Source organism: Pagrus major, chromosome 11 (assembly GCF_040436345.1).
Source record: "Pagrus major chromosome 11, Pma_NU_1.0".
NCBI classification, from domain to species: Eukaryota; Metazoa; Chordata; class Actinopteri; order Spariformes; family Sparidae; genus Pagrus; species Pagrus major.
The window spans coordinates 21776088-21796564 of record NC_133225.1 but is presented as its reverse complement, the minus strand read 5'-3'; the positions used below and the strand labels follow the sequence as shown (position 1 = coordinate 21796564).

The window sequence follows — 20477 nt, the reverse complement described above, 5'->3', positions numbered from 1 at the left end:
ACCTTATACTTCTACTCCACTACAGCTCAGAGGGAAATATTGTACTTTTTACTCCACTACATTGTCTGACAGCTTCAGTTACTAGTCACTTTTTAGATGACAGTTTTTCATGCCAGTGGAGTGGAAGTATAAACTAGCAGAAAATATAAATACTCAAGTAAAGTATAAGTCACTCCAAATTAGTACTTGAGTAAATGTACTTAGTTACATCCCATCATTGATTATTCCTGATGCTTTCATTAATGTTACAGGAGGTGGAGCACATTTTAAAAACCTCGTACACTGTCAAAGGGAGTTCATTTCAAGGTCTTTGGAGAGTTCGGTAAAGTTGGAAAGATATTCACAGATTCGGACTTCCGGGAACAATAAGTAAGAATGAATATCTTTCCAACTTTACCGAACTGTATGGAGCAGTTGTTTTTGTTATGTTGTTTGTGCCATTAAAGCAAAAAACAACAGAAATAAAATGACCGGAAACGTCATCATTTGACAAATGACACTTTGTATCCTAGCAACACGACAGCGACATATTCTACGTCATATCAACAAATAACCGAATAACATAAATGAAGAGCTGCTGACTATGATTGACCACTGATGATTCATTTATTGATGAAACTATAATAATTACCGATTGAAAATTAAAACTGATATCGAGCGTTGACAAACCTGCCGTTTGTCAGAATCAACTCTTACGTCATATTTCCGCGCCGCATGCCACAAGCAACCGTGGAGGACATCGAGCATGGGACACCTTGGAGGTTTATTTCTTCTGATCATCCCTCTAACCTGCTGTCACATCTGGGGTAAGATGCATGAATTGCTCGTGTATGTGTGTGAAATGAAAGAGCTGCTCGTGTTAAAGGTTATTTAACGGCCTGAGGGTGTGCAGTCGAGCAGAGGCTGTCAGTTTGAATGGAGTGTGTTTACAATGCAAGCTACAGTGAACTCGATCTGGACTTGTAACGCTTTCCAGGTTTTTGATTTGCGAAACAAATATATAAAACGTCACAGGAAGCTAAGCTGTCACAGTCTAAACACAGTACGAGGAAATATTCATATTTGGACAGAAATGTACGAAATGTGTCGATAGACAGTTGAAAAGATGAGAACATCTGACCCCTCCCTTACAGTGAATTGATGCTTATTTGTTATATTTGTATTTGTTAAAAATGTATTATTTTTTTCATTTTTAACTAAAATTGTACAGTACAGTAAAAAAAAGACTTGGATTTGATAGGCTTGAAATTTAGTTTTGGTTATTAATTTTGGAGATTTTATGATTAAAAAAATATGATGGAAGACAAGTGAAATGTGCAAAACTGCAGTGAAAAGGTTTACTTTGCCCCATTATTGAATAACACATGCCTTACCCTGCGGACTTTATGTCATAATTAGCATGTATCTCACAAAACTGAAAATACAAATAATGTAATGTCATAACTTGTCATGGTTTTTCTAACTTTTCCTCTTGTCTATTATGTAATTTTGAATGTCCTTTGTGGTGTCCTGTACTATACATACAGTAGGGTCAAAAAGCCATCAGATTTTACATACATTTGTGGAGTCTATGCCAGCTCAATACTTCAGTTAAAGCAAAGGGGGGAAATACCAAATATAAAGATATTATGAAATTCATGCACATTTTTCAAAGATTCAACTTTCAACTCAAGCTGTTAAGCTGATATTATCTTTTGTAATGAAAAATGAAGTATTAAAATCCAAATAAATGCAAAACAGAAGTATTTTGACTCGGACTTTTTGACCCTGCTGTATCTTACTGACTGACATTCTGCACAGCAAAGGTAAACTGTGTGTTTGCACATGCCTCAGGAGCTGCAGGTCACTCTCTACCCCCCTGCCAAGAGCAGCTGGAGTTCAAGTGTAGCGATGGCTCGTGCGTCAAGAAACTGAGTGTGTGTGATGGACACACAGACTGTGAGGACGGATCAGATGAACACCGCTGTGGTGAGAACAATGTCAACAAATATGATCCCATCCCGCAGCATGCACACACACATGCACGCCGGTTTAGGTTTCACAAGCTCTTTCTCTTGGCAGAATGAATCAAACAATCAAAACTAAATAGACATTTCTTGACAAGGAACGGCGCGTTTTTTATAGTGTACATTTCAACAGCAAGACAATTCAAAGTGCAGACAATAAATACAAGAAACACAAGGCAGTATACAAAGATATTAAACAGGATGGAAAAAGAGTAATAAAAAATAGCAACAGAGGAATAAACATGTCAGTGTGACACAGTAATACAGTTGCAGCACTTTTTCCACCCTGCACTGTGAATATTTACATGTTGTGTTCGACAAAAACATGAAAACATATAATTGTTCGTGTGGTATTAGTTTAAGCAGACTGTGTTTGTCTATTGTTGTGACTTAGATGAAGATCAGAACACATTTTATGACCAATTTATGCAGAAATCCAGGTAATCCAAAGGGTTCACATACTTTTTCTTGCACCTGTACATGTCAGTTTCAGTCCCATATTTAATTTAATATTATATAAATTAAACATTGTATTATCTAAATAATCAAATAGATATTAAAAATATATGTAAAAGGAAGTGGCAAACAGTTTTAGCCATTCATTTAAAAAGAACTGAACTGAAGCAGACCTCCAGTTCTCTGAGTTTCTTTCAGATAAAGAAGTGAAAGCTACTTCTCCATGCAAACTTGTAAACACCTAACTGATCCATAAACTAAATGGATTTTAGAACCAGCTCTGCAGCATTTGTCTCTTTAGTATAGAGAGATGGAGAGGGAGAAAAAGGTGGACAAATATGTACAGGTGAGGCTGGAACCAAGAAAATGACACCAAGATATCTGTTTCCCTTAAACTTCCACACAAAGCCTTGATTTTAAAATGATGTTAATAAATGCTCATTTATATCTGAGCTCCATGACTCTGCGCAGACAGTATGTTGATCTACTTTCTTTAGTTTCCTTGCACTATGTGGGAAAATACCACTGCAGATTTCAGTGTTATAATCCCGTTGAAGTCATTAGAGACTGTAATATTGGATTCCAGAGGGATTTGGTGTTCAGTGTGAACCAGACGCTGCATAACGCTCGCAAAGAAAAACCCTGCAGGAGAAAGTACTCTGAAAGGATTTCATGTGATTGCAGGCGTTAAACTTAAACAGTGTTGGTGTGAGTGATGGCAGAATGGATGAATGCTGGCAGTGTTGCTTAGAGATTAGAAAGACTTTGACCTGAATGTTGCTGGTTTTAATGTCAGCCAGGAAAATGTAGAAAGTGAGCAAGATACTAAGTAAGTTACTTTCTCACACATGGAAGGCTTCTACTCCCTCTGACTCAGTAAACATCAAGGCACTTTTAATCAGGTTAGACAGGTTAGTCTAGGTTTTCTTTTTTTACATGTGTACTGTTGTCACACCACGTGTTAAAGTGTACGGCTGTAAAAGGCTTTTCATTATCGATTAAACTGTCAATCTTTTTTTTCTATTGATCGAAAACATTTTGATTAGTGAATTTTTCAAAGCCCAAGATGACTTCCTCAAATGTCTTGTGTCCACAACACAAGGATATTCAGTTCACTGTCATAGAGGAGAAAATATTCACATTTTAGAAGCTGGAATCAAAGAAAATTAAACATTTTTCTAGTTTGACTCAACCCAAAGTAAAATAAATCAGACTGATTTGAATCACTAACTCCATACTGTGAAGACACTATTATGTTGAAGCCATTAAAATGATATTAGCAGAGACTCTTAAGGGCTGCAAGACTTAATTACTTATGTAACTGTGCCGCTCACTCCTCACAGGTCACCTGTGGTGTAAGAAAGATGAATTTGCCTGCCGCAGCAGACGCTGCATATCTCTACACCTCCTCTGCAATGGCGTGGACAACTGTGGTGACGGAAGCGATGAGGCTTCCTGTCACAACTGCACCACCACTGGCTTCTTCTCCTGCGGGCCGTCTGACACCTGCCTGCCTGGAAACAAGCTGTGTGACGGCCGATCTGACTGCAGAAACGGGCGGGACGAGTCTAAGGAGTTGTGTGTTTTGTCTCGGCCACGTCCGCAGACTTCTCCCACGTGTACGGCATCTGAGTTTCAGTGTGGAGACGGGCAGTGCATCCGTCAGAGCTGGAGGTGTGACCACTCAGCAGACTGCTCTGATGGCAGCGACGAGGTCGACTGTGGTGAGTGAGACGGCTTCAAAAACAAAGGGAAATCGATTGAGAAAAAAAGTATGTAGACAGCTCTGTCCACATACTTATGTCCAGTTTTCATCTGAGGCTGTTTTACCTTGTTTAGGGTGTTAGTTTTGACACAGCCCCAGCTCTGAGGTTATGGCGGCTGAAAGGAGTTCCAGATGCTGCTTGACCCTCGGACAAACACTTCTGTTGAAGTATAATGACATCAAATGAAATTTGAATCCACCACATACTGTAGTTGAGTGCCCTCATGCAGTATACTGTAGTACCTTGTTGCTAAAGTTGCTAACCAGCCAGCAGAGGGCAGTATGGGACTGCTCCTTACTGCATTGAAGTGTGTCCTCTTTCAGTGTCCTGCAGGGAAATGCAACCAACAACTTAACTAAATCTCTCTGTCCAGAATTACTCATTCAAAGAAGACTGTTGCTTTATCACTGCCTGAGCCACGAACAGAAAAAATCAGCGGTTTTAATTGTGACAATGTAGCACAGCAGTCTTGCTAATACAGCTGTACTAGAGCGGAAACGATTAATCGATTGACTGGTTTTTGACAATCAACAGAAAAAACATTTTTTTCTGATAATTGAATAATTGTTCCAGTCGTTGCTGAAGCAAATCAATGAAAAAAACCCGCAAATTCTCAAGTTGCATTTTCTCCAAAGTGATGATTTTCTGTGTTTGTCTGTTTGACATCGTGCTCATGTGATTATTTTTAGCTTTTGGACTGTTGGTTGGACAAAACAAGCCATTTGAAGATTGGCAGACTGCGTTTTTTACACTGCCACTGACATCGTCTCATGCGACTGAAGCCCAGATTTTGTCCTCTGACACCTAAAACTCAAAAGTAAATGGATAAACGTCATATTTTCTCCACCATATAATTCTAATAAAAGGTTTTGCTGTATTAATAAATACAAATGTTCCATAACAAAACAAAAAAATGGTTGTGCAGCAGCCAAACTTTCCCAGCCCGATGACGACAATCCAGATTTTCAGCTGCATACCTCCTTGTATGAAACCACCATGATGTAATGTTTTTTTTGTGCAGATCAGGACGAGTGTAAGGTCAATAATGGAGGCTGCTCTCATCGGTGTGTGGACCAGCCGATGGGTTTCTTCTGCGACTGCCCCGACAACATGAGGCTGGTCGGGGACAGCCTGTGTGAAGGTGAGGGGCAGCCTGATGGAGCAGCTTAATGCTTGCTAACAGCTACTAACTTTGGTTTTTCATCACCAGTTTAAAAAATATGCCCTGACCCATCGCACAAAATAGCTAATGACATAAGTGTAGACTGTTTCAACACATTCCAATACTTTGTCGTTGAAACTCCTTTTAACAATCTGGTTCTTTTATCTAGAGGTCGACACGTGCCTGGAGAATGACGTATGTGATCAGCTGTGTGTGAACGGCAGCCTCGCCTGCGGCTGCCACGAGAACTACCTGATGAATCCAGCAACCAGAGAGTGTAAGGCCAAAGGTGAGAAACAGATGATCTGCGCTCCTGGTAACCAGCCACTGATAACATAAAGGTTGAAGTTGGTTTTGAGGCACCGCAGAGATACTGGGTTTGATATTCATTGCAGCCATATCTCCAATCTGTCCAGGAAGCACAGACAGGGAACATTTTCCTATGCAAACTTCTGGTGACCAGTATACTGTAATTTTAGGCTGGCCAATAATCCCAAACACCCACCTTCCTTGAGTTTGCCTCCATGCAAATTATATCGGGTTGACGGATCTATTCAGCTAATGATCAACAAACTTTGATCTGCTGTCAAACCAGAAGAGCAGTTATGAGTTTTACCTGTCACATCCACACCTGACTGTGACTGAATCAGCCTTTTGTCTCTTCTTCCCCCAACTTGTAAAAACCTTAGAAAGTTTTCTTTTGTGATGAAATTAAACTGAATCAGAAAGATACTGACACATCTTGGTCAGTTAGCAAAAATTAAATTTTTCTTTCATTTTTCTTTTTTTCTTTTTAAATATCAGGGAAATAAGTCACCAGGAACGTCCATTGTTTAATCACAACAAAGAACCTTTACATTGTTGAACTCATTTAACTGCATGGGTCTCTAATGGCCCTCAGAACACGATGAATTGTTTCCCATTGCTGCTCGCCCTTTTAGAAACACATGGTACTTGCGTAAGAACCCACTAGAAAACATGTTTTGCACACGATATTTGTACGATATCAATGGCATGTGGCAGATTTGTGTACTCGAACTGGGCCCACCTTAATGAACTCTGACTCATTTCAGCTGTAAAGGTGAGTATGGCTGAACAAACACATCTGAAAACCTATTGAACCTGCCCCTAGATAGTCCTCAGAAGTGTTTCTTTTGTGGTCCTCCACTGTGTGACGTCCTGACCATTGTATTTATGAGTAAATACAGTTTGGTTGGGTACTGTTGTTTTTTTCTGATACTGTTCTGATATGATACCTGAGGTTTATTTGGCTGAAATGTTACCCACTTCTACTGATAACATCCCATGAATGCGTTGCCTTTTATTGATCTACATTGAAATGTTTGTCTGCTTTCATTGTTCATTCTAAAATGATTCCGAACGCCTTACTGCCACTTGTCATAGATACAGTAATGTTAGTTTGATACACGTGTGAGGAAAAGGCACAACGCAAGCAAGACTTTGAACTTCATTAGTGTGTCTTTGTGTCTTTTTTTTCCAGGAGACGAGGCTCAGCTGGTTTTCACCTCCCCCAAAGGAATGAAATGGATAAGCATCACTGGCGCTGAGAACAGGGAAGTGGCTCCACATTTACCAGGAACAGGGCCAGTGGCGGCCTTGGTCTCTAACCGAACGCTGTACTGGGTGCGGCCAGGACGAGGCTCCATATACAGGTAACAGAGAGGAGCTGCTGCAACCACCACGCACCTATCGGTATTAGCTGTAAACAAAAAGGATAACCCCATCCATTTTCCAACACTTTTCTGGGTCTCTGTGGCAGCAGGAAAAGCATACAGGTACACGCAAAGACAATTTTGTCATCTGCCGGTGTCCTGGAAGAGATATGCAGACACCAACAATGCAGATTGTGTTTGAACATATGCAAACATCCACTGCAGTATAAATCGTTTATAAATAGTTATAAATAGTCTCCTGTCCATGTTGGTGTCTGTTTTGTGGTGTATCATGGTTATAAAATAGTGCTCCATACCAGTACCATTTCTGCATAAAATTAAAAAATTAGCCCAATATGTTTTTTTGTAAAAAAAGATCAGTATCGATCCAGTAGAACCAGAGATACTGTCTTTTTATGGCATACATTCTTCTGCCTTGTAAACACCCGGCATCAGTATTACCCACAATGAAACACAACCACCATCAGTTCAGTTGGAGATTTGGGAGTGTTTTGCTCAAAGCGGCTGATGTAGCCTCAAACCGCTGGCAGAGAGCCAGAGCTGTAGAGGTGTGTTAAACTCACTTCTTTCTCCGCGACCTCTACTTTCAAATTTGTAGTCGTCACTGACTCAGATTTCCTGCAGCTCCTCCTGGAGCCACAAACAGCTTTATATAGCTTTTTCTTTCACATATACAGTAATAGACGATAAAATGAAGTGTGAGCTTAAAGAAACTAATATCAGCCATGATCTCAGTCTTTAGGTCACTACCCAAAGCTCATAAATGATGATTGGAACATAAATTGAGAGCTTCGTCTTCACTATCACCAGAATCTTCCTCCTTGCAAACACAGACAGTTCCTGTAAAGAGTTTGTAGTCTGACAGCGCATGTTGGCTTTGGTCAGTTTATATAGATTACAGTAGGTTCCAATACTGGAATAATTTTCACAGCAGGAAAAATGTTTCAAAACATCCTTTAAAACGTCTCCAGGCGTTCCTGCACTCCTTTCCTGTTCATCTGTTTGTTCAGTAAGTTCCAAAATCCTCCAATTTTTGCCAAAATTTGGCTGGACACACTGCTTTTGTTTCAGTCCCCTCACATAACCCTGATGAACTCAGTGAAAAGTGACTGCGTTGGTTTGTACACATTAAAACACCGCCGTCATGCTCATTTCTCTAGAAGGGTTAAGCAGAGAAGTGCTAAGGATCTACTTTATGATGAGGTCACCAGCACAGACTTTGAATTTCCTGTCACTTTAATTTTAATTTAATAACATCCTAAAGAGATGATCAAACATTTCCCTCCCTCTATTATTTCCCGTCATCGATGTATAAAAAGCTGTCTGAAAAGGTGTCTATCTGATCTTTTATCTGTTCGAAAAGCCCTTACTAAAAGGAAACTCCCGCTCCTATTTATCGTTCCCTTTTCATTCATAACTGCTTATTGTTTAGTGATAAGAATTAAAAGGGCGTATGGTGATATTTAATCCTGCTAGCACACTGTACTGTACTGCTTTCTGTTTGGTCACATGAAACATCATTCTCATTGTGTCTGCAGGCTTCCTTGTGACTTGAAGGCTTTAAAAATCTTACTCAGGAGAGATTCAGTGACAAGGAAGTTGAGGTTTAATATTAAACATCCTTGTCATTGTGTCTGCAGGCTGAACTTCCTTGTAACTTGAAGGCTTTAAAAAAGTCTTACTCAGGAGAGATTCAGTGACAAGGAAGTTGAGATTTAATATTAAACATCCTTGTCATTGTGTCTGCAGGCTGAACTTCCTTGTAACTTGAAGGCTTTAAAAAAGTCTTACTCAGGAGCGATTCAGTTACAAGAATGTTGAGATTTAACACATCAAGATTAGAGGAGTCAGGCTGTTGTATCTCTGTCATTGCACAGATGCTGGTCACTATCTATAAGTTTAAAGACATCGTCTGCAACGGTTCCTGTCTGTGTAAGTTATATACACTACATACGAGGAGAAACCTTCTGGCTGGATCCAAAGTGATGAAACATGATTAAATTCTAAAATAAAACATAAAACTGCGACATTTAGACGTCACTTAGGCTGTTGAATTCTAGACATTTTACAAGCAAGACAAGAAAATACGAAGTTCAACCAAAGATAAAAAGAGCTTCATTAAACAGAGTATTGGACAAAATACAAAATGTGACCTGATAATTCTGCTTGATGAAAAGTCAGAGGAACGCCGAAGTAACTACAGTTCAGCCTGAGGCGGACACGAATGTCGAGACATTTGACTTAAAACTAGTGCTACACAATATATCATTTCAGAATCACATCCTGCTTCAATACAACTTTTTTGATGCTTGATACAAAAGGAAAACTCGCACAGTTCTCACAGGGTTTTTTGCTTTGTCACCATATATCGAAATATCACCGAAAATATCGCAATGTCAGTTTTTTTCCAATGTTGTGCAGCGCAAAAAACAGATATGTGAACTTCATGGTGACACTAAAGGAAAAAGTCAGCGGATCACCAAAGTCATTAGGCTTCATCCTGTGGGGACCACGACTACCTGGACAAAACATCACCCAGTCTATCCAGTTACTGATGAGATATTCCAGTCTGGACCAAAGTGGTGGACTGACCACAGTCCTAACAAACATGAAAGACTGCAGTCATTGGGTTGCATTTTTCTCTAAAGTTTTAGAGATTGATGAATCCACTGAAGGATTGTAGAGCAGAACTTTGAATTGACACCATGTTTTCATTGATTACAACTGTTCCTCTCCCCCCTGGATGTTTGTCAGGGTCTCTATGGATGGAAAGCTGCAGGATTCGGTGTTGCTGCTGAAGGTTCAAGGTTCAGTCTCAGGCCTGGCTGTGGACTGGATCCACCAGCTCCTTTACTGGACCAATCTGGAGAGCGGTTCTGTCAGTGTCGGTGTGCTGGATGGCTCGACTCAGCGTCTACTTATTACAGGACTGTACAAACCTTCTGCAGTGGCTGTGGATCCTCTCCAAGGGTAGGAGACATTGTCTGGTCATCAAGGAGGTTTATTGTGTTCACTAGATTAGATTGGATTGGACAAGATTTATTGCCCTTCACACAGATGCAGGACGGGGCAGGTACATTTGAATGCTTGTGCAAAGAAAGACAATCAAAGGAGCAATTAAGATAATCACTGTTCTAACATATTGTTACGTCATAATCCGCAAATTACAGATAATGTTTGTTTAATCATGATACTTAACAGTACAATATGAGTTGGATACAAATAGAACTCTTCATAAAATGTTTGCTCAGGGAGGGCCGTATCATGCATAGCAATACAGACATTAACAGATGGCACCTGCACAATAAAGAGAGCTGTTTTTCCTTCATGCAGCTCGTCAGTGAGTGTTGAAAGTGAAAAAACTGCATGTTTTGATTCAACTCAAATACTTTTTTCTGTCTGGTTTTTACAAATTAGAGCTTCTGCTATCCTTTAGTTATAATCAGAGCTGCTCAATATGGTTAAAACATCATAATGTGATCATTTTGACAGATATTAGGATTTGAGCTATAACAGTTTATGATCGATTAACAGATTAGTTGTCAATTATAAAAAATGACCTGCCAACTATTTTGAATAATTATACAAATTTATTAAAGGAAAAAAAAGAAAAAAATCCCTGATCTCAGCTTCTTAAATGTGAATGTTTCCTAGTGTCTTTGCTCCTCAGTGACATTAAACTGAATCTCTTTAGGTTGTAGACAAATAAAGACTCATCTTGACGTAATCTTGGGCTTTTGGAAACACTGATCGACATTTTACACCATTTTTAGACATTCTATTGACGAAAAATTATCGATTAACCGAGAAAATAATTGACACATCAAACTACAATAAAAATATGTGTTAGTTGCAGCCCAGTGATGCAGTGTTTAGCACTGTTGCCTCACAGCAAGAGGGAAAGGTTCGATTCCTGGCTGTGACAGGGCCTTTCAGTGCGGTGTTTCTCTGGCTTACTGTGGTTTCCCCCACCATCAAAACATGTATTTAGGTTGATTTTCCAGTTGTTGCTCTTGACCGAGGCAAGTTTAGCAAGTTTTCAAAGTTTCATGATTGTTTTCATACACTTTTAGCCTCCCAAAATGAGTTCAGCAAATAATTATTAGACAAAAAAATCACAATTGAAATAGATAAATAAGTAATAATAATAATAATAATGATAAAAATCTTTTGGAATACACTGTTGGGTGCTCGGGGCCTAGCAATGTCTTTGATATAGCAAATTTCCTTGAAATGGGTGAAATAATGCACATTAAAAAATGCATATAAAAGACAGATTCAAAAAATCGGAAACTATAGAAGAACATTTAAAAACAGGATAAAGCAGGAATCTTATCCCAAAACTCAGCTGTGATTTTCATTTTCTTCTTCTGTTTCCTCAGGCTGCTCTTCTGGGCTCAGAGTGGCAGCTCCCCAAAGATTGAGAGATCTCGTTTGGACGGTCGGGACAGGATGACTCTGGTCACTTACTCAATACGCCACCCTGTCGCTCTCTCTCTGGGTTTGTTCTGAAATGTTACTGAGCTGATTGTACCATGAGTTTTAGTTTTGGAGATAGTCATAGTCAAATATATGTAAATTGGTTAGAGAAGCACAGCTTCCATTGTAAAACAGCACCAATATGTGTTTTTATCTTTGAATCAGAGGGCTGATTAACAACACAGTACAGTTCATTATGTCTCAATGTTGCCCGTCATGGTGTAGATCATGTGTTCATGTGATTTTAATACGTAAAACATTATCTAGATGTGCCTCGCCAGCTGCTGTACTGGATCGACCAGGGAACAAAAAGCATCTCCAGAGTGAATTTAGATGGCCGTCACCGTAAAACTGTGGTAGAGTCTAACGGTTATCTGGACCGTCCATTCGGACTGGCTGTGTTTGAGGTAAATCAACCCCATGTCTTTCACTCAATACACCTTGGGACAGGCTGCAGCTACAGTACAGTACAGTACCTGTACATATTCTCTGGAAATAATTAATAATTGTTGAATATTGTTGAATTAAGAGAATTAAGATCTCAACAACCAGAGAAAGTATGTCACTATAGTTATATATATATGTCCCACTAGGTCACTTTTGTAGAGAAAATAGAGTTTGTCTGCAAGATACAGAAATTAATTTAAGAACCTACTATGAATTCACATGCAAGAAATTCATCACTTTAAGGCAAGAAATCAGATATTACCCTTTAATGAGCTGCAGTAGTGTGGTTACTCTTAAATCCCAGTATGTCTACAGTGTAATCCCTGAACCTTTATGTAGAACAAAAGGAGGAACAAGCTCTTTTTGCTTCCTTTTTTTGATTTATTGAAATCCTTGAAAGTGCTACAAGGAATTCGAGCAATCAATAACTTTCCTTTTACATTTTTCTTATATATAATGTTTTGTGTTATATAAAATGTTAAACGATTGGTACACTACACACATGGACATTTATCATCAAACATGTGTAGTGGATTAATGGTAATCATTTAATAGAATAGAAAAAAAGTGCAAGAAGAAAGTGTGAGTGCTCACCTAACTTATGAATCCCATAACCTTAGACCGTAGGGTCTGTGGCGCCAAGAAATCTGACTGATATCAGGATGTTCTTATCCCTTTTTTTTATTTCACGATTCGAGACTACTTTATTTGCAGGGAAATTAAAGACTGAGACTGCCACATAAAGATACATACCATAAATAACAGACACAAGGTGCAAAGCACAGACAAGTGGAGACATAGGTAGGCCACATTCACATACTTGCAATGCTCCCTAATGCACAAACATACAAGTGGAGACATAAATGCAATGCGTGCAACACCTCTTTTCACTCCCAGCATGAGTTTCCCGGTTAATCTTCATGCTGAGTCGTGTCTATGATTGGGTCCACTCTTTGTTTGTATTTTGTGCTCTAATAACACACACACGAGAACGGGGTTGATCTGATACACACTCCTTCAGACACATTTTCAACATGTGTGGTACATGTAAATCATTAAAAAATAGAAAAAGGGGATAAAATATCACATCTGCTGCCGGCCAGGCCTGTACATTAAATCAAATAGCGCGATGATGAATGAAACTGATTATCTGTCCATTAAATCAAAGAGGACAAATGACATCTTGATGGTCTCGTTTGCAATGGTAAAATCTAGAATATATAAAGTATTTACCAAACAGCACCTTTAACACAACCTTCAGCTGATGATAACAGTTAATTGTGTGTCCATTCTGTCTCAGGGTTTTGTGTATTGGAGTGATGAAGTGACAAACTCCATCTGCCGAGCTGACAAACACAACGGCAGAAGCCTTCAAATACTGCTGCCAAACGCCACCACACCAGGAGGTGTAGTCATCATTCAGCCTGTTCTTCAACCAAACGGTATGACCAGTCAGATCAACATGTACTGTGTGTCTCAGACTTTGTGCTTCTAGCTGCATTCAAGTGTCCGATAATGTCAGATGCGATGTCGGACGCTCATCGTCTGCACTGAATCCGTTAAATATGCATTCTGTTATGTCATGTAAACAAACCGGGTATCAGCTTCGGCTACAGATCAGATTGGAGACGTAACAACTGAAGTAAAAGATGGGTGACTTTGCTAAGATAGCTGTTCTTCCTGTGTTTGCACTTTTAAACAGAAAACACGCATTTTGTACTGTGACATTTAGATGTCTCTCGAATGGGAATGACTTAGCCAACAGCAAGAGGAGATGGTGTCTTTCAGCTCACTGGTGATCTTCCTTCAGTCAGCTTTTCTCTTCGTTTAGGTTTTTGTAGTACTGGGACTCAGTACTGTATAGATAACTCCTCATTTCAACCTCATGACTCAACCTCTCTCGTCTAATCTCGCGCTTTCAAGGCGAGTGACAAGACTGAAAATAGAAACAGGGTGTCAGGCTCAAAACGGCCATTCCAATAGGAAACAATAAAATCAGGCTGATTCTGCCGCTGACGCTCGCTTGCATTGCATGTAGTTAGGACACGGTATAAAGAGTGAAAAATTTGTTTTTTGTAAGAAGGTCAGGGGTTCAGATGAACACTCTGTCGGCGCCCATGACCTACATGTAGCCATGCCAACATGCAGTCATTGATTCCTCTAATTTTCCTGGTGCTTAGGGCCATCTGTATGCGGACATACCCAGACGGTGTGCCAGCACGAGTGCATTATCGACCTGATGTCTGAGAGTCCAGAGTTACGCTGCACTCCTCCAGAACCAGGACAAAACAACTCCCAAGAAACTCCTGCCATTTCTCGCACAGTACCTGCGTCGACTTTATCTGAGCCTACATTTGCTGGAATCCTCTCTCTTATCAGTAAGGAACTCAAACAAATCCTCACTGTGCACATCTCTCACAGGGACACACCTGACTCAACACACAACAGACGGGACACGAGTCTGCCAAAAGATAAAATGGTCAAACAGAAATGTTCATCATCAAATATTGACTGTAAAAGATAAATACTGATGCCATTTCATCCCTCAGTTTCCTTTAAGTTAACAACAGCCAGCTGCTTCCTAACGTTACTTTGTAATTTTCTGATGCAAGGTTGTGGTTCTAAATGTGATGTCACTGTACACTGAGGTCGTCATGGTCACTCCCGTCTGAGTCATAAACATGTAACAGGCAGCATCTGTCACTGTGCATTCACACTGCCAGAGAGCTTTGGAGTAACTGCTTCCACATACAGATTTATTAAGAATTGAGACTCCTAAAGACAGAAATGAAAAGAAGCAAAGTGGAGCTCTGCTTTCTATGTTGCCAAATTTAGCAGTTTGCTAAATATGACATGTAAATATTTGTACAAGACATTTGTAGACTTTCAGTTTTGAGCTACATGCTGTATTTGCTTGTTTATCGTGTAAAGTGAGTATATAAAGAAGCACTCTACAAACAAAATACATTATTGTTATCATACATATATTAATTTTATTCCTCTTGGCATTTTAGCTTCTTTTCCAGTCATAACAGACACCTGTTTGTTTGTCCACTCAGAGGAGGAGAAGGGGGTGGAAGAACGTTGATGTCAACTCCTTAACCTCCGTCATGTCTGCAGAGGCTCCAGAAAGTGATTCATTTCTTGTGTGTGTGTGTGTGTGTGTGTGTGTGTGTGTGTGTGTGTCTCAGTGTTTCTCAGTGTGCTCCTGGTGGGAATGGCAGTGTGGTGGTGGAGAGAGGAGTTCAGGCCGTCCACGTCTCTCACTGAGCAGAGTTTCTCCCTCAAAGAGTCCCAGGACCCGCTCATCATTCCGGCTCCAAACACATGTCTGGTCAAGGCAAGAGATGTTCATGCACACACATGCGCACACATAAAAATAGCTGACACAGGCGCCTTCATTCACCTTGAGAGAGGAGATACCATTCATTCAGCAGCGCATGTGTAAATCTGAGATATATATACCAGTTTTAAAGAGGTGTTGATTTTCCGCCTCGTGGTTATTTTGGAAGCTGTGTTTATGATGTGGCAAGCTCTCACATGACAGGCACATTTGACATTGAGAGAAGATGACGTTTAAAAGTCCAAATTATGATGTTTCCAGAATGTCTCTGCCCTTTGAAGGCACCTTTCTCTAAAAAGATCCAACATCTTGAATTTATCCATGAGGCTTTTTGCAGAGTTAGGCAAGTTAAAATATAAAGATTCCAGAGTTCAGCAAAAAAAATACCAACCCTTAAGCATCCAACAATAAAAGCTCTGTTTCTTAAATCTGTCCCAAGTAAACTTCTTCCCAAGCAAATCATTAAAGGATCTCTGAAAAAGAAAATGTACCCAAAACCTCCATTGCTGTTAGAGTTACCTCTGTAACTAGTCAGTTGACTGTCTTTGTACAAGGTTCAAGGGAATTTATTTGTCACTATACAACACAGGGTTGTACAACGAAATGAAAGCGTGTAAACTCCTTCGTGCAACACAAATTACAGACCATATAAATAGTTATTCATAGACAGATATACATAAACACATAGTGCATCTTTTGAATCTGTGTCAGGGTGAATGTATGCAGCAGCAACAAGATGGTGATGATAGTGTGGTCGGCATCTTTATATCAAAAGTTCCACATCTGGGAAACACTATCTATCAACTTTGAGTGTATGTGAGCACCAAGCATCGATGTTGTAAACACAGCCACAACCACCTCTCCCCCCTCTGTCGGCTCAGAACACGGGCCACCCGTCGAGCGCAACAACCTGATCCAAGATGTTCTGGTGGAGAGAGGTCTCCTCTCTCCACAACAGTCTCTGATTTCACATTGTTTGGCCAGCATGTGTCCCATTTTGTCCATTTCCTTTTCCTGCAGCCAGGAAGCAGCCTTAAACCAAGATGGATTAGCGTGGCTCTTATTCCGACTCTCTTCCTCCCTCAGGATGGATAGTCAAAAGACAAAGTGGGCTGTGATGGTCTCAAAGTCTGCTGCTCTTATCCAAACACCCGCTTTCTTCTGCAAAGATGAAATGAAATGACCGTCAAAAAAACAAAAATGTTGCATATTTAGGAGGTTCTACTGGCTACCACATCTTCATGCGCCTTTTTTAGAATTTTTTTTATTTTTCCTTTGGCCACACACAAGTAAGCGTGGTCATAGAGGAAAAAAAAAAAAAACTCGCCTGATCCTGAGCCCCACAAAATCCCTACAACAGATCTGCCTCCTGCACATAAATCTTCCTCATTTGGAATACATTTATTGAATTGTTATTGTGAGAAAATTCAACCAAATGGACAGTTTCATCCTGTAAATGTCGAATGTCAAACATAACAGAGAAGTCAGCAAGTTGTATCGTAAATATAAATCTTGTACTGGCCTCAATAATGCTTCTTGTGACTGTAATGTCTCTCAGGTTATCCTTGAAAACATTCAGCTAGCGTCCCAGACAAACACAACCTTACCAGCTCCCTTTAGGTTAAAGCCTTATGACGTGCAGTATGTCAACTAAGCCGTGTGTTGTCTTCGCCGCCAGGAAACTCTTCTTAAGCTGGACTTGGACGGTGAATGAAGAAAGTGCGACACAGATTGACAGTAACCCGGGATTCACCTGCCGTCTCTGACCCCGCAGTGACTTCACAGCTGTCAGGACGACTTTCAGCTGATCAGCCCAACTTCCTCTGGAGGGTAAAACCACTTAAGTAATGACTGGGAGGTAAATATCAGAGGTCAGATTGGGGGGGAGGCTTTCAAACAGTTACTTCAGTTTTGAAGACATGGTACCTTCAGCCCTGAGGGCTCCAACATTGTTCTCGTTTGTTGGTAAGAATGTTTGAAGCTCAGTGACTACCAGCACTGATGAACTCATTGTTTGTTTTGCCTTATTTTTTAAACCATGTCATCAAGCATCATCCTCAACAGGTCACCAGTTTTGATGTGACTCTCAGTGGATCATGTGTTCTGTTAAGATTAGAGTTGAAACATTAGTTCATTAATCAGTAAGTCGATTAACTGCTTTTCTTGTCCTTTGTGACATGAAAATGAATATATTTGGATGTTGATCAGACTGAATTTCTTTTATTTGATGAACTTTCACAGACCAAACGATTAATCAGTTGATGAGAAATATTAACAATAAGCTGCCCGAAGGTCAATTTTTATTGCAGTGTTCAAATTGCACTTTCTCTCCTGACTGATTCAATATTTATTTCATCCTATTATAACTCCCCAGACTTTATCAGTATTTTGGATGGTTTTTACTTTCAGACATCAAACAGAGATATCATGAATAACTTTCCACTGGTTTGTTCATGATCTTCTAGATTTTCACGCTCTTGGTGTGTCAACTTGAGACTGTGGTCAGTCAGAGAGATGCATTATTGCCTCGTGAATGTACACTGCCTTTTGCTCAGTGAACAGTCTGATCAGATTGTGTACTTGAAAGATTGAGTGTCCACGTTTGGGTTATTGAAGTAGTTCATTTGGGGAAATACGGTTATTGCCTCTTTGCCAAGAGTTGGATGAGGAGATCAATACCACTAATTTTTACACAGATTAAACGAATGCGACACATTGTGTTTGGTAATAACTGAGCTGTTTTTGCTGTTTCCAGTCTTTATGCTAAGCTAAGCAAAGCTAACTGGCTGCTGGCTATAGCTATATTTACAGTACAGATATGGTATTGATCATTTTATCTAACTGCAAGAAAGCATATTTCCCAAAATGTCAAACTATTCCTTTAAACAGAGATCTGTGGGTACGAATGCTTGAAGAAAAACTTGAAAAATTAAGCCAAGCTTTCCCAATAGCATTAATACTGTAGTTAGTGTCACGATTTCTTTAATTGCAGTTTTGATGCCTTCTGATCACTGGTGCTACACTGGAAACAAAGATTTATTTGTTTTGTTTTGCTAAATGTCTCATGGAGGTTTGGTTACACTCGGACTGAATGTTTAGTTGATGGACCTGCCTTGTTTGAATTTAGTCTTTTTGTGTTATTTTTGTCTCAAAGAAATGTTTAAATCTGGAGTGATTTAAAAATCCATCAGTATCAATTGAGAGAAAATTCTGTAAGTGTGCTCAAACTGCTGGGTCGTGTGGTTGGTATTTATTTTTAAGGATGGGTTTTATTTATATTTTGGGCAGAATTACAGTCGTTGTCGTACTGTATTTGCACCATGGATGAAACTGTTGGATGCTGTAAATGAATCAAATAAAGTATTTTATGTTTTTCTTTCCTCCATGTGTCCAGTTTTCACTGTTATATCCTCTCCTCTCTGCCTGTGAGACTATAAAATCGCAGTGCGTCACACTGACAGAAGTCTATGGTTGATTAACCACCGTGTAAACATCAATTACCTGAGTATGATCTGAAAAGTACATATCTCAAAGCAAACTTTGTACGTCATGAGTCTCAGAACAGGAAAACAATCCGGGTCTTTATCGTTTTCTTTTCTTCTCTAGAGGATTGTCTTAGATGAGTCAATGTGAGCGGTTTTGATAAGTGAAGCAAGCCGTCGTGAAACTAATGAATCATCATCCTCTGTTCTCTGTTCTTTCTGCTGTCAGAGAGAACAAGAAGTTGACAGGCCGCAGCACTTGGTGTATCCTGTGTTGGGACATCAACCACAGCTGCGGCTCTCTTGACCTTTAAAGTTTCATTAAGTAAAAGTTTATCCGTACTCTTTGACTTCTTAAAGTAATCCTCAAATAATTCACCACCAGACCCTTATCTATACTTATAAATATTTTACAACCTATAATTTGTGTTAAAAATCATCTATACACCTGCATTTTCAGTCAGTTTACACAGGAAATTACAGACCGGCTCTCTGTGGTGCAACAGTAACACATGCCGCTGCTTCCTTTTTCTCAGCGAGTTACTGTTTGCCTTTCCTGCTGATACTGGCAGACAATAAAGCTTTCAGATTTCATAGTTTTTTTCATTAAGCTTTTCCAAACAGTATAACAAAGTGGATTTGAGTAAAAAAAAATTAAAAGGAGTTAAGTCTCAGGTCTCAAAAGAGTGTGGAGAAGTTATGATGAAATGAAGTAACAAATGGATTGTTGTTGCTGCTTTTCAGCCACCTAATAACACACATTTTTAACGTTGTGATGTATTTAGCAAAGGCGAGCCATTCAGGAGCAATACAGTGGCAGCACATGGCACTTCACAATCCAAAATCTTTGGCGATAAGGAGCAAAACGCTTTCCAAAAGAGGGATACATTCACTCAGTTCACAGGGTCTGTGTAAACTTTGATCTGCTGATGGCACTACAAGAAGTCAGGGGGTCACCAAGGTTTTTAGGATTCTTCCTCCGGCCGCCGTGGATTTTCATACAGAAGTTTATGGCGTAATTCCAGTAAAACTTGCAGTGTCAACCTCTTGGTGGCGCTAGAGGAAAAGTGAGGAAAACATCAGTCAGTACACTTTGTCACGTTGGCAGCATGTGTTTCTGTTCACATGCCTGTCAGTTTTAGAGTTCCTCTATAGTATTTCTCTGTTGCGGGCCCCGACCTGTGGAACAAACGACCCCAACACATCAGATGTACCACAGCACAGCTCAAGACCTCTCTTACCTGGCTGCTACTTAATGCACTTTCATAATAGCTGCTTTTACTAGTCTTTACAGGGATTTTATCTTGAACTTATGCATGATCTTCTAGTGTCTGTTCTGTTGACCTTATTTTCTTTTGTTTGTTTGTAAAGCACTTTGGTCAGCTCATGTTGTTTTAAACGTGCTGTAGAAATATATTTGACTTGACTGGACACAGTTTCATCTCAATCAGGCAGTAACTTGAGTGGACCATAAGTTTGGTTTGCAAATTTGAACAAAAGGTAATTATGTGTATGTTTTATCTCCCTTTAGAGTTTGGGATTGAATTAATGTTTTGATTGTTGTTGTGAAATGTTTTTTCTCTCTGTTACAATTAGTCTCATCATCACACCCTGAACCTTGATTGTAGCCTTTTCTCATCTG

General features: G+C 39.7%; 1 protein-coding gene across 1 annotated transcript; it reads left to right on the top strand.

Moving 5' to 3' along the window:
- The first annotated feature begins 709 nt into the window (after positions 1-709).
- On the top strand, positions 710-18733 carry LOC141005033 (low-density lipoprotein receptor-related protein 8-like). The gene is made up of 13 exons (XM_073476767.1): positions 710-806; positions 1834-1968; positions 3806-4186; positions 5250-5369; positions 5560-5679; positions 6892-7063; positions 9839-10054; positions 11467-11585; positions 11831-11970; positions 13311-13452; positions 14191-14388; positions 15202-15350; positions 17032-18733. Exons 1-13 carry the CDS (start codon positions 746-748, stop codon positions 17065-17067), a joined length of 1989 nt encoding a protein of 662 aa, XP_073332868.1. The 5' UTR covers positions 710-745; the 3' UTR covers positions 17068-18733.
- The last annotated feature ends 1744 nt before the right edge of the window (positions 18734-20477 follow it).

What these genes read in the sequence shown, in the direction of transcription:
- LOC141005033 (XM_073476767.1), top strand. Translation starts at nt 746, where the DNA reads ATGGGACACCTTGGAGGTTTATTTCTTCTGATCATCCCTCTAACCTGC. An exon ending in TCGGACTGGCTGTGTTTGAG is followed by an intron (nt 11,971 to 13,310) that starts GTAAATCAACCC and finishes ATTCTGTCTCAG; the next exon opens with GGTTTTGTGTATTGGAGTGA. An exon ending in GCCTGTTCTTCAACCAAACG is followed by an intron (nt 13,453 to 14,190) that starts GTATGACCAGTC and finishes CCTGGTGCTTAG; the next exon opens with GGCCATCTGTATGCGGACAT.